Here is a 14,719-nt window from a genome sequence, read left to right as displayed (position 1 = left end):
GAATGGATCTTGGCTTCATAATTAAAACACGGTTAGGTAGTACTCGTTGTCGAGGTATAATCGCACGTTAGGTTGTAAGGGAATAATAACAGTATATTTATACAGCGAATTTTAAAAGATTTATAAATTTTCCCTAAACAGATCAGTTCTTAGCTCAAAATGTTATATGTACATGATATGTTCGATGAAAAGTTTTTGAAAACAGTATATATTTCAGAGTCTGCACGTATCTTACCAATTCTTTTTCTCACTTTTATATTTACTTAATTAATATCTAATGTTCTATTCATTTATTTCATTTGCAGGCTTACGTAATATGATAGTATTGTTGTGCAAAAACAACTGATAAGCGCTTGTGAAAAGAAGAAGAAGAAGAGGAATCTAAGGCAAGAAGAAAATACCATTGCAATTTACAATCACTATTACTGTATTGACATGAGATGTCAATACCAGACGCAATAAGTTACAACAACAATAACAAAGTGGATTGAAAGAACAACATTTTAATTGAAAATCCACAGTGAATACTGCTTAATACAAGAGATAAAAAAATAAGAAAGTTGCTCTCACATACATGCTGATGGACTAAGTAGTCTATTTAGACATTAGGGGGCTTGAACACACTTTACTGCCCACAGAAAGCTTAGCTGAACTACAACTTAGCACAACTACACTCGATGATTCAACAGAGTTCTGGAGATATTCTGATTTATTGTTGTTGCCTGCGAGCATTGTAGTGCAACAACAACTACTTCTATAAACTCAATCAAATAAGCTGAGCTAAAACACTCGCCCCATAGCCAACACTTCGATGGGTAAGACGTGCCCTACGCCCAGCCTTAATTCGAGCATCTCGAACTCCGTTATAACGAATGCGAGCAGCAACCACAACCATCATCAGCAACAGCAACACCACCAACAACATCACCAGCAGCATCACCACCACCATCAACATCATCATCATCAGTCGGTGCCGTTGCCACCACCACCACCGCCGCAACCGATACCACCGCAACAGCATCAGCAGCAACAACAACGCTTTCCACAAAAATACATGAATTCGAAGCGTAAACATGCCAACAATTACCACAACATGCTGATGCATCCGGGCGCACATCTGGATCACAACAATTACTTGCATTTGAATTCGTTGTGGTCCATTTGGTATGGTGTTTTGCTGACGCTATTCCAGGGCTATTTGGCCGTGCATGGCGCCTATCGATTTCTCGGTAAGTTATGTCACATAGCACACACAGTCACCCAGTTGTTCCTTTGTATTAAATATATGTATTTCGAAAATCATTATGAGTACATATTGTTGTAATTATGAGTAGATGTCCTGTTAACATTTTACTTGTATAAGACGCAACAGTATCGTATGGGCAGTACAGTTGTAGAGTGATATGATTGTACTCATTATAAAAATATTTTTTACAGTTATTATTAACAGTTTTAGGGATTGTACATGCTTGTAGCTCTTGGGGCTACACATTTTATAGGCACACAATCATTTATTTACTATATGTATAGTTCCACATTTTTTTCAATTTTTCATGTTATAATGAATGTCATATGTGTTATGTTCAGCCCGAACTAAACTCTTATAATAACGTTAAATTCGAATTAATTAGTCAATTTGCTGCTAAGAATTGAACACTGTTCACAATCTCTATATGCAGTACCATAGATCTTGCCTTCGCCCTGTAATTTTCTCATTAGTTGGGATCATTAGCATACTTTTTTGGTAGTAGGTACTCTGTGGGCATACAATTTTATATATTTCCTTAAGAAAGTGTTAACATAAAAATTTTAGGAATCATTGGTATCGTAGGAAGTGGAATACTTTCCAAACTTACCATATTATTAACAAGTAAGGAATAGCTAAGTTCGGATACAACCGAACATTTTATACTCTCGCAATTGATTGAAGAAATTTTATTAAGATAACACACAAATTTATCCATAAATTCGGCATAAAGTTTAATAGAATAACGAAAATCGTCATATATAGATATGAGGGCTGAGGTAATTCCTGAACCGATTTCAGTCATTTTCACCAGCAAGATACACTATATCCAAGACTATACGCTCACTTAATTTTGCTAAGATATCTCACATATTAAGCAATACATATATGCGGAATAAAGCCCACAGTATATTTGAAAAACCTATAATTAGGTATATGGAAGCTAGGAGATTTTAATAATTTTTGGAACAGAGAAGAAAACAATTTCCTATTCCTATTAGAAGAAACAACTTTCCTCTGAATTACATTAAATTATCTGAGAAATTTACCCATATTTTCGGTTAAAATTTACCCTTAGGCGCTGAGTTCAACATGTTCGATATCTGGGGCGTTGAAAAGTTATAGTCCGTTTTCGTCAAATTTTCACAAGTGGTGAAGGAATCAGGGTGTCAAGAAAATATTATATACCGAACTTCAATGAAATCTCTCGAGTAGTTCCTGAGATATAGTTTTTGAACCTTAAGTGGGTGATGCCACGCACATTTTTCATTTTGTAAAAAAGTCTGAGTGCAGCTTCCTTCTGCTATTTCTTCTGTAAAATTTAGTGTTTCTGGGGTTTTTTCTTGATGAATTAACGAACTTTTAGTAATTTTCATCCTAACCTTTGTGTGGGAGGTAGGCGTGGTTAATATCCGATTTCAACTATTTTCTTATTTTCGCCATTTTGTGGGCGTGGCAATGGTCCGATTTTGCCCATTTTCGAAAGCAACGGACAGACGGACAGACAGACATCCGGATTTCAACTCGTCTCGTCATCCTGATCATTTTGATATATATTACCCTAAATCTAACTCGTTTAGTTTTATGATTTACAACCAACCATTATGTGAACAAAACTATAATACTCTCGTAGCAACTTTTGTTGCGAGAGTATGGAAATTTGTATACATATGAATATCACAGCGGCAATCTAACGCAATATAATTTTGCTATCATTCATTCTGTTCTATGTACCTCATTCGCCACCAACACTTTTTATGGTTCATCACTATCATCTGTCTGCTACCCAACATTCGTTCGTTCAACTCCCGCCGACCAGGATGTTCGTTGATATCGTGGAAAATTGAGCCGGTGGCTGAATTGAATCTGCAAATTGTGCTTTCCGGCGTTGTCTTCATTTTGCTACCGTTCTTCTTCGCATCGGCTGTTTTTAAGGTAAGTCAACTCATAACTTAACATATACATGTGTATTTGTTTGCCACAAATTTCTGCTTTATGAATTGGTGCGAAGTTACTAAAAAAGTGCGGAATTTTAATCCTTCATAAAAGTAGTAAACAACGTTATCATATTCGACTCAACAAAGTTTTCTTGTATATGCAAATTAATGAAGTATTACGCCATGTCGGTTTAGCATTAGTGACTGAATAATAAACAACTTGATAAACAGACACAACAGTATCAAAATATACGGTATGAAATGCTGTATGTTGAAATGTAACACCCGGTACATGCATTAATTTTTTTGTGGCCACAAATACATGCCGCTGTAATGCATGGCAACTGTTGCAGTACCGTTATGCCGCAACTGCAACTCAATGTAATAAAATTAACTGCTACCAAGTTGGATAATTTAATTCTTTTTTGTTGCGCTCACTTCAATCAGCATGTTTATTTGTATACTATACTGTTGTGGTTGTTATTGTTATTAATATTGTTGTGTACAAAGGCACTAAATTTCCCATAGCTTTCAGTGTTTTATACACCAACAATTATTATTAAATGCAGACAGTAGCAGACCATATGTTTGATAGTGCTACAGAATACACGCAACAACAATGCAAAACTGCAAAAACACACAGCAACAAAAATTACACACAAATCAGAGCAAGCTGCCGACGTTGGTCTGCCTTCCCCAGCACTTATCCTGTTGCACCGACAACCGGCAGCACCGGCAACAAAGAGCAATTTATACATTGAAAGCACAAAAGTAACAAAAGCAATGGCTCACACACACATACATACATTACGTATATATTTACATATAAATATGTACATATATGTATGTATATATGTAAGCACTGGCAAAACGTACGGTAAAATCATAATGAAGTGCCACAAGAACAAGAGTTGGCAAAAACATAATGACTGCATTCAGCCATTGCGAGCACAAAGTGCTGCAACAACTAAAAATGTATATAGAAATACACATATATATATATATACGTATGTATCACCAACAACCAGCTTTGCTGTTGGAAAATTCATGTAGGCAACACTATCGCGCTTTCAAGCCTTCGCGTCCTCTACTAGCGGCACTTTAAGCGCACTGCCGTCATGCTTCGTCGAATTTTACATTTCAAATAAGCGCTCACATACATATACATATGTATATACTATATATTTATGTTTGTAGGTGTGCTTGTGAGTACCTTCATTTGTTTGTATATTGAGTGTTTTCCTCTGTGGCCAGAACGAATACTACTCGTGCGATGTGGCAGCGCTTTTTATCAGGATAATAAATGCAATTATGGGTTTTTCATATTCCGCCTTTTGTTTATTGTCTGTGCCGCGACTCGATTTGTATATGTATAGGTGCCACTGACGGTACTCATACACTGCTGTATACACATTTATAGTTTCATAGAGCTACATGCCCATAAAAAATTTCGTTTGGAGACAAAAAATCGTACTTTTCGGGAGGGAAATATTTAGTAAAAATATAAAATGACTTTATAGCCATCTTTGTGGAAAGCCACTACTACCCACACACCCATACGTACGAATGGCAATGTTTAACCAGTAATATTTAAAGATCGGATAGAGTTAACTTTATGAATTTCACGCGATTTTATCGTGTATAAAAACTAAAATTCTGAAAATGTATAGTTCTTGAAAGGTTTTCTTTTCTTGAGTTAAACAGTTGAAATATTTACATAAAATTTACGATGGAGGAATATTACTTTTTACTTAACCTCAATTCTGGATAGTAATGTGGACATTTTAATAATATTAAAGTAATAAATATTTAAATAGATATGTGTATTAAGAAAATTCCACCTCACTGTTGACAGTCATAACTTTGAAGTTGTAGATAATTTCGTTTATCTGGGAACCAGCATTAACAACACCAACAATGTCAGCCTTGAAATCCAACGCAGAATCACTCTTGCCAACAGGTGCTACTTTGGACTGAGTAGGCAATTGAAAAGTAAAGTCCTCTCTCGACGAACCAAAATCAATCTCTATAAGTCGCTTATTATTCCCGTCCTGATGTATGGCGCTGAAGCGTGGACGATGACAACATCCGATGAGACGACTCTTGGGGTTTTCGAGAGAAAGGTTTTGCGCAAGATTTATGGTCCTCTAAACATTGGCAACGGCGAATACCGCAGACGATGGAACGATGAGCTGTACGATTTATACGACGACATTGACATAGTTCAGCGAATAAAAAGACAGCGGCTATGCTGGCTAGGTCATGTTGTACGGATGGAAGAAAACACTCCAGCTCTGAAAGTATTCGATGCAGTACCCGCTGGAGGAAGCCGCATAAGAGGACGACCTCCACTCCGGTGGAAAGACCAAGTGCAAAGTGACCTGGCTTCACTTAGTGTTTCCAGTTGGCGCCAAAAAGCAAAAAGAAGGAATAAGTGGCGCGCTCTGGTGGATTCGGCTATAATCGCTTAAAGCGGTTCCTACGCCAAATATATATATATATATTAAGAAAATTAAAAAAAATAAAATCTTTAAGTAAATGAATTCTAACAAGTAAGGAAAGGCTAAGTTCGGGTGGAACCGAAAATTTTACACTCTCGCAATTTATTGATGTAATTTTATAAAGATAACACAATTCGACCAATATATTCTGAATAAAGTTCAATAGAATAAGGAAAATCATCATAAATAGTATGTGGGGACTGAGGTAATTCCTGAACCGATTTAAGTCGTTTTCATCACCAAGATACAATATATCGAAGACTATACGCCCACTTAATTTTATATTATCTATAATTAGGTATATGGGATCGGGGGGAAGTTGTGACCCGATTTTAACCACTTTTGGTACATAGAAAACTGTAATAAGAAAAAAATTCAGAGGGAATGAATTACATTAAAATATATATATTTTTGGTGAAAAATTATTCTTAGGCACCAAGTTCTTCATATTCGATATCAGGGGCCTTGAAAAGTCATAGTCCGATTTTGACAATTTTTCCACAAGTGATGTCACAGCTCAAATACAGTATTTGTGTAAAGTTTTATTCCGATATCTTCATTGGTTCTTAATGTATATATTATAAAGTGAACGAATCAGAAGAATTCAAAATTGAGTTATAAGGAAAGTAGTCGTGGTTGTAAACCGATTTCGCCCATTTTTTATCCGTGTTATCAGGGTGTTTAGAAAATATTATATACCGAATTTCAATGAAATCTGTCGAGAAGTTCGTGAGATATGATTTTTGACCCATAAGTGGGCGACGCCACGCCCATTTTTCATTTTGTAAAAAATCTGAGTGCAGCTTCATTCTGACATTTCTTCTGTAAAATTTAGTGCTTCTGATGTTTTTCGTTAGTCAGTTAACGCACTTTTAGTCATTTTCAACCTAACCTTTGTTAGGAGATGGGCGTGGTTTTTTTTCCGATTTCTTTCATTTTTGAACTGTATAAGGAAATGGCTAAAAGAAACGACTGCAGAAAGCTGGTTTATATAGCTTTATTGGTTTGAGAGTTATATACAAAAAACCTATTTGGGGGCGGAGTCACGCCCACTTAAAAAAAAAATTACATCCAAATGTGCCCCTCCCTAATGCGATCCTATGTTCCAAATTTTATTTTCATAACTTTATGTGTTTTCATAACTTTATGTGTTCCAAGTTTCATTAGGATATCTTAATTTTTTCTCAAGTTATCGTTTGCATGGACAGACGGACGGACAGACATCCGGATTTCAAGTCCACTCGTCATCCTGATCATTTATATATATATATAACCCCATATCTAACTCTTTTTTTTCTTGGTGACACATACAACCGTTATGTGAACAAAACTGTAATTCTCTGTGCAACATGTTGCGAGAGTATAAAAATGCATGATCATAACAACAAACACAAGAAAAGACTAACCAAATGCATTACATCATCTCAAAAGATACACATGAAATTGTAGCCATAGCAAGCAATGAACTAACAAACAAATACACCAGCAACGTGCTAAGCATGCTTGCCGCCTGACTAAGCAATGGGTATTGGCTGTTGCGCAAATTAAATGGATGCCAAAAATCTGTAAAGCGGATGGGTGATAGAATGTGGGAAATTTTGTGGAGAGTTGAAGGCATGTACTTGCAAATATAAACTGTACGTTTGTTGTCAGTATGACAGAATATGCTCAAAGGTGTCTGACAGCCTAAACAAAAGCACCATAACTCTGCATTCATGCAATGCATACTAACACACACATACATACACATATAAACGTTTACAGGACAAACCACAAATGCGCTAAATGCTGAGCGATAACACAAAATTTTCGTATTTACACAGAGCTGCCAGACTTTTGATAGTCGCATTGACGTAGCCATTGTCCATTTGTTGTGGAGCGGCGAGACTGTTGGTCTATAACTATTTTAGTGTATATGCGTTTAGTCTGTCCTCGCTGATTGTCACTACGTCTGCCATTATATATTTATGTGTTCGTGCTTATGTTTGTATTTTGTGTGTTTGTATGTGTTTGCATATACACCATTTGAGAGGCTGCTTTACAATGCGCTCTATCTAGCCACTTGCAATATGCAGCCACACTTGGCTGCCACAGTCTGTACCATTAAAAGCTGTTTCCTGCTTTTTTGATTAAATTCCAGTTTTAATTCACAATATTTATAGTGTGGCACTCAAATAGTTTATGAATACAGTGAAGAATGGAAAACTGTATGCGCTTTTTGTATGAAAGATAGTAGCCTATCTGTAGGCGCATTGATTTGTTTTACTCTATTGAAACGTCACAATTTTTGAATAATCCACAATAACAACGAAGCAGATGGGAGAGTAACAAAACATTAAGCTGTTCAGTTATGTGTGCTTCTGATAGTTGCAATTATTTTTGCAAAATGCTTAATGAACTCCATAATGGCAATATATATTATACTCGTACATATATGCAACTATTACATAATCATTTTTATTTTCTGGTGTTTTCATATCGAAAGTGTCGGTTCATTGTGGTTCAACAGTTTAACAGGATTTGCGCATCAACAACTTCTATATAATAACAACAACAATAGCTGGAAGGAAAAGTATCACAATTTTTGTGAAAATGTTTGTATATAAGTAAATATTTGGTATATGTATGTACTTCTGCTGCATATTTGCATGACATAGATAATATTTATAATTTCATTCTTCAACAATGAGCTTCTACTTGGCCATAAAACCACAAAACTTAATGGTATTTTGTGGTTTGGGTTTGTGGAGGCGACAATTATGTGCTTATGTGTGCAACGAATATGCTCAACTCAGGCATGCTAAATCTGTGGTTTGCACTGTCAATAGTTGTATATGTATATTAGTTATGTATAATATTTTCCCAATTTACACTCTGTTTGTCATTTTATTTATTTTTTATCGAAATATCGTTTCAAAGCTTGGTAAGTATATGAAGCTGAAAATGACAGTTAAAAAAAATATTTTTATCACGGATTTTTAGACTTACGAATTAGACGACATTTTGGAAAGGGATACTGCAAGTCCTGTTGTAAAAGCTTTTAATAATCGGAAAAATTTGAAAGATCTGAAAGTGCTGAATTTGATTGTGAAATTTTGTTATGACACAAGCTTTGGTGTCGGTGGTGGCTCTTATGTGTAGGTACATGTATGAGCGCTGGGGCATATGAGTAACATTTTGAGTACTTTAATAACAATTGAAATTCGCATTTAAGCTGTAAAATATATAAATAAATATTAATAAATTTATTTAATTTTCGATATTTAAAAATGTTTTCAATAATAAAAAATCTACTTGTACTTTTTTATGAACGAAAACAAAATACTAAAAAGTGATAATAAAAATATTGAATTTTTTCGAAAAGAAAACTCGAAGAATATTATAAATATTAAAAAAACGCGAAAACAAAAATGCATTAAAATTTTGTGCTGCCAAGTTTTGTTACCTAACTCGCTTATTTATGCTTTCACAATGCTTCATTGCTACGCTCCATTTATTTATAATTAAGTATATATTTTTAGAAGTTCAGTAGGCTCAGACAAGAGGATTACTAGCACAAATTGTTGATTTAGGTACAGTAGTTTGACCCAGTTTGTTGACCCTATCAAATGCTTGGCGATGACTTTATATATGTTAATTACAGCTGTTGTTGTTTAAAAGTTTTTAAAGTTTTGGAAACATTGAATAATGATAAAAGACAGGAAAACTCAGATGCGCATTATCACCGTTTCTATTATTCACACAATCATTTAAATTACACTGTGATAGTCAAAAAAAAAAGGCAAGACCAAATTCGACGGTTTCCCCCTATTTCGTGTCCTACGAATCGAACTGCATCATTACTTTTTTGAGTTACAATCATGGTTTCATACAAAAATTTTTGTTGAAGTTTTTCATCAAAGTTGCCCATTGTAAGAGAAAGGCACATTTTTCTTCGGTCTCTAACCTTTTTAATGTTGACTTTTTTGGTATACTTTCTTTGGAAAAGCTTCTCAAAATAAGTCCGTCTTTAAGTTCTTAGATGACTGTAAACCCCAAAATCAATGTTTTTTGTGTCCTTATAGCCAATATGTCGAAAAAAACTGAAATTTAATCCATTTTTTTTTAATGTTTTTTCCCTCTATCTCTATTCTCTGCAGTCTATGCTTAAATTTTGACTCTTAGGCAAGCATTTAACGTTTCTTTCAAACGTTACTTGTTGTTATTTCTTATCAGTGCAGTGGTTAAAAGCTTGACTCGTTGCTTGCTGATTTGTGTTGGACACTGATAGATGAGTCTTATTAAATTTATTTTAAATATTGTGTACAAATTTATGATACTTATTGATAACACTTATAAGATACCAAAAAAAATATCCATAGTTAGTGTAGCTTTTTTAAATATACAAATTTTGTTCAGTTTTTTTTCTAATGGTTAGTTTGCTCAGAACGTTGTCTTTGCTTAAGTTTCTTACTATTACAAGATGTCACTTAATGTATAAGTATCAAAGTGTAAATTAAAATATTGACGAAACGTGAGGGAAAAAACATTAAAAACAAGTAAGGAAAGGCTAAGTTCGGGTGTAACCGAACATTTTATACTCTCGCAATTTATTGAAGAAATTTTATTAAGATAACGCACAAATTTACCCATAAATTCCGCATAAAGTTTAATAGAATAACGAAAATCGTCCTATATAGTGTATGAGGGCTGAGGTAATTCCTGAACCGATTTCATTCAATTTCACCAGCAAGGTACACTATATCCAATACTATACGCTCACTTAATTTTACTAAGATATATCACATATTAACCAATACATATATGCGTAATAAAGCCCAACGAATTTTTGAAAAACCTTTAATTAGGTATATGGGAGCTAGGGGATGATATTTTTGCAAAACCTATAATTATGTATATGGGAGCTAAGAGATGTTGTGACCCGATTTTAATAATTTTTGGAACAGAGACACACTATTGGAAGAAAACAATTTCCTCTGAATTACATTAAATTAGTTGAGAGATTTACCCATTATTTCGCTTAAAATTTAACCTTAGGCGCTGAGTTCAACATGTTCGATATCTGGGGCCTTGAAAAGTTATAGTCCGTTTTCGACAATTTTTTCACAAGTGATGCCACAGATCATATACTGTATTTGTGTAAAGTTTTAATTCGCTATCATCATTGGTTCCTAATGTATATGTGAAGGATTCAAATGGAATTCGAAAGTGAGTTATAAAGAAAGTAGTCGTGGTTGTGAACCGATTTCATCCATTCCACACATGTCATCAGGGTGTCAATAAAGTATTATATACCGAATTTCATTGAAATCTGTCGAGTAGTTCCTGAGATATGGTTTTTGACCCATAAGTGGGCGATGCCACTCCCATTTCCCATTTTGTAAAAAGATCTGAGTGCAGCTTCCTTCTGCTATCATTTCTATGAAATTTTGTGTTTCTGACGTTTCTCGTTAGTGAGTTAACACACTTTTAGTCATTTTCAACCTAACCTTTGTATGGGAGGCGGGCGTGGTTATTATCCGATTTCTTTCATTTTTGACCTGTATAAGGAAACGAAAAGAAATGACTGCAGAAAGTTTGGTTTATATAGCTTTATTGGTTTGCAAGATATATATAAAAAACCTATTTGGGGGCGGCGTCACGCCCACTTTTCCCAAAAAGTACATTCAAATATGCCCCTCCCTAATGCGATCCTTTGTTCCAAATTTTATTTTCATAACTTTATTTATTGCTTAGTTATAGCTCTTTATGTGTTTTTGGTTATCGTCATTTTGTGGGCGTGGAAGTGGTCCGATTCCGCCCATTTTCGAACTTAACCTTCTTATGGTGCCAAGGAACACGTGTTCCAAGTTTCATTAAGATATCTCAATTTTTCTCAAGTTACAGCTTGCACGGACGGACAGACGGACAGACGGACGGACGGACGGACAGACATACATCCGGATTTGAACTTTACTCGTCACCCTGATCACTTTGGTATATATAACCCTATATCTAACTCGTTTAGTTTTAGGACTTACAAACAACCGTTAGGTGAACAAAACTATAATACTCTCTTTAGCAACTTTTGTTGCGAGAGTATAAAAATGGATTAAATTTCAGTTTTTTCGACATATATGCTATAAGGACACAAAAAACATTGATTTTGGGGTTTACAGTCATCTAGGAACTTACAGACGGACTTATTCTGAGAAGCTTTGCCAAAGAAAGTTTACCAAAAAAGTCAACATTAAAAAGGTTAGAGACCGAAGAAAAATGTGCCTTTCTCTCACAATGGGCAACTTTGATGAAAAACTTCAACAAAAATTTTTGTATGAAACCTTGATTGTAACTCAAAAAAGTAATGATGCAGTTCGATTCGTAGGACCCGAAATAGGGGGAAACCGTCGAATTTGGTCTTGTCTTTTTTTTTTTTTTTTTTTTAAAAACTATCACAGTGTTATTGAAGCAAAATATTTCATGGAAATTTATTGTTAAAATTTCTAATTATGTTTTTAGTTTTAGTGCTTTTTCGCTGGTATATAATCGCAGACATATAAACAATTCGTCTTTTTCGGCATGATAACCTTGTGAATCCATGGCGCCATGCATGTTGCTAATAACTATGTAGTACATACACACACATACAGATACACAAAAATGTATGCTGCTCTACATACTTGAATATACGATACCGCTTGTGTGCCCACAAAACACACAAATACCTACATTATTGTACCTATGCAAAAATATGAAGGCACACAACTAGAGATATGCGTATGTATAAAAGTAATATGCATATGTATGAAAGTATCTGCATAAGTACGATTATGCAACAACTATAAGCGCGCATGCATATGCTTATAAAGTTTGTAAATTTGCAGAAATTTTTCAGTGGGGTTTTACGCTTGCGCTCAAGTACACTTCAATTGGTTGCATAAAAAGTGCAGTGCAGCAAAATGCACAACTTTCTTTGTGTCACTCAATATTACCGCCTGCCACTCGCATATTCATGCATTCAATCATGCACTTGCTTCTCGCATAACCGCACACAAGCGGAATATATGTATATCGATGGTGGAACTAGTAATAAGGCAACGGCTGTCGAGTGTCATACTTTTGATATGCAAACTTGCGCTCACTGACTGCACCACTGCCATCTCCTTAGTTCTACTTTAACACAGTTTTTCAAGCCCCAGCTCGCAGACTATAATGCTTTTACACTAACAATAGCACTACTTACATACTTTTAAGTTGAATATTTGTTGTTTTTGCACTTTTTGTTTGTAATTTCTTTTTTTTATTTTATTTTTAGTTTTGTGTTTGTTCTTGTACTAGTTTTTCGCTTCATAAAATATAAGTGTCATACAGGTGGGCGTTCAATGTATGTATGTGTGTGTGAGATGGGCGGAGGCAAGGCAAATGTGTGGGCAGCTCAGTAAAGTGCCAGTATGTGCAGTGAAATCAGCCAAGTTTTCCATGCGCTTAAACTTTAGTTGGCTTGTTTGTATTTCCCTTTTTATACGATCGAATAAAAAACTTCAAGAAAAACTAATATGTGAAAAACACCGCAAATATTCAATAGACTTTGAGGTTTTGTATATGTTTGTGCCTATATAGGTTTATAACCGTTCGCCTGTAAGCGAGCGAAGTTTTTGATTAAATGGAAAAGTGTCAGCAGCTTAAAGGATTACCGCCATTTTGATATTATCCTAGACAACTTAATTCTAATATAAACAAGAAGGAAGGGCTAAGTTCGGGTGTAACCGAACATTTTACACTCTCGCAATTTATTTATTTAACTTTATTAATATTATATCATACAAAATTTGGTCAAAATATTCGTCATATATATTGTACAAAGTCCATTGAATGTTGAAAACCCTAATATTGGGTTAGAAGCACCGAGGTCCTCATGTTCGATATATGGGGCCGTGAAAACCAATTGTCCGATTTCGACGACTTTTAGAATGGAGCTGCCACACTATAAACGTAGTATTTGTGCAAAGTTCTGCACAGATATCTTCACTAGTGCTTACTTTATGTATTATAAAGTAAACAATTCAGATCGTCTTCAAAGTTTTGGTATGTAGGAAGTAGGTGTGGTTGTGAAGCGATTTGGCCACAATATATCATTGGGATGAAAGGAAACTATTACAAACCAAGTTTCATTGAAATCGGTCGAGTAGTTCCTGAGATATGGTTTTTGACCCATAAGTAGCCGACGCCACGCCCATTTTCCATTTTGTAAAAAAATCTGAGTGTAGCTTCTATCCATTTCTTATGTGAAATTTAGTGTTTCTGACGTTTTTCGTTAGTGAGTTAACTCACTTTTAGTAATTTTCAACCTAACCTTTGGATGGGAGGTGGGCGTGGTTATTATCCGATTTCTTTCATTTTTGGACTGTATTAAAAATGGTTCAAAAAAAACGACTGCAGAAAGTTTGGTTTATATAGCTCTATTGGTTTGCGAGATATGCATAAAAAACTTAGTAGGGGGCGGGGCCACGCCCACTTCCCCAAAAAAATTACATCCAAATATGCCCCTTCATAGTACGATCCTTCATACCAAATTTTATTTCCATAGCTTTATTTATGGCTTAGTTATGGCACTTTATGTGTTTTCGGTTTTCGCCATTTTGTGGGCGTGTCAGTGGTTGCTCATTTTCGAAAGCAACCTTCCTATGGTGCCAAGAAATAAGTGTGCCAAGTTTCATCAAGATATCTTAATTTTTACTCAAGTTACAGCTTGCACAGACGGACGGACAGACAGACGTTCGGATTTGAAATCCACTCTTCATCCTGATCACTTTGGTCTATATAACCCTATATCGAACTCGTTTAGTTTTGGGTGTTATAAACAACCGTTATGTGAGCGAAATACAATATATTTCATATCTTATATAGGACAAAGAACATTAAGAATAACACACTTAATGTGAACTCTTAGAAATGGTCTACAATGGGACGTTGATATTAAAATGATCCTTTTTGCTGAAAATTTTAATATTTTTTATTGTCAGCGCTTAGATAAACTTATTTAGTATTTAAATATT

At 34.9% G+C, this 14,719-nt stretch overlaps 1 protein-coding gene across 1 annotated transcript in view; it reads left to right on the top strand.

Annotated features, from left to right (window-relative positions):
- Positions 1–14,719, top strand: part of LOC105214052 (protein tincar) — a 143,981-nt gene that overhangs the window by 92,978 nt on the left and 36,284 nt on the right. The window contains exons 4-5 of the mRNA XM_011187233.3: positions 306–1,229; positions 3,066–3,181. Of these exons, the coding sequence (XP_011185535.3) occupies positions 812–1,229; positions 3,066–3,181 (534 nt within the window). The 5' untranslated portion in view covers positions 306–811. The remainder of the gene's footprint in view (positions 1–305; positions 1,230–3,065; positions 3,182–14,719) is intronic.

The sequence above is a fragment of the Zeugodacus cucurbitae genome, chromosome 2 (assembly GCF_028554725.1).
Source record: "Zeugodacus cucurbitae isolate PBARC_wt_2022May chromosome 2, idZeuCucr1.2, whole genome shotgun sequence".
In the NCBI taxonomy this organism is placed as follows: Eukaryota; Metazoa; Arthropoda; class Insecta; order Diptera; family Tephritidae; genus Zeugodacus; species Zeugodacus cucurbitae.
Note: the sequence above shows the minus strand (reverse complement) of the source record. Positions and strands in the feature narration are given on the sequence as shown.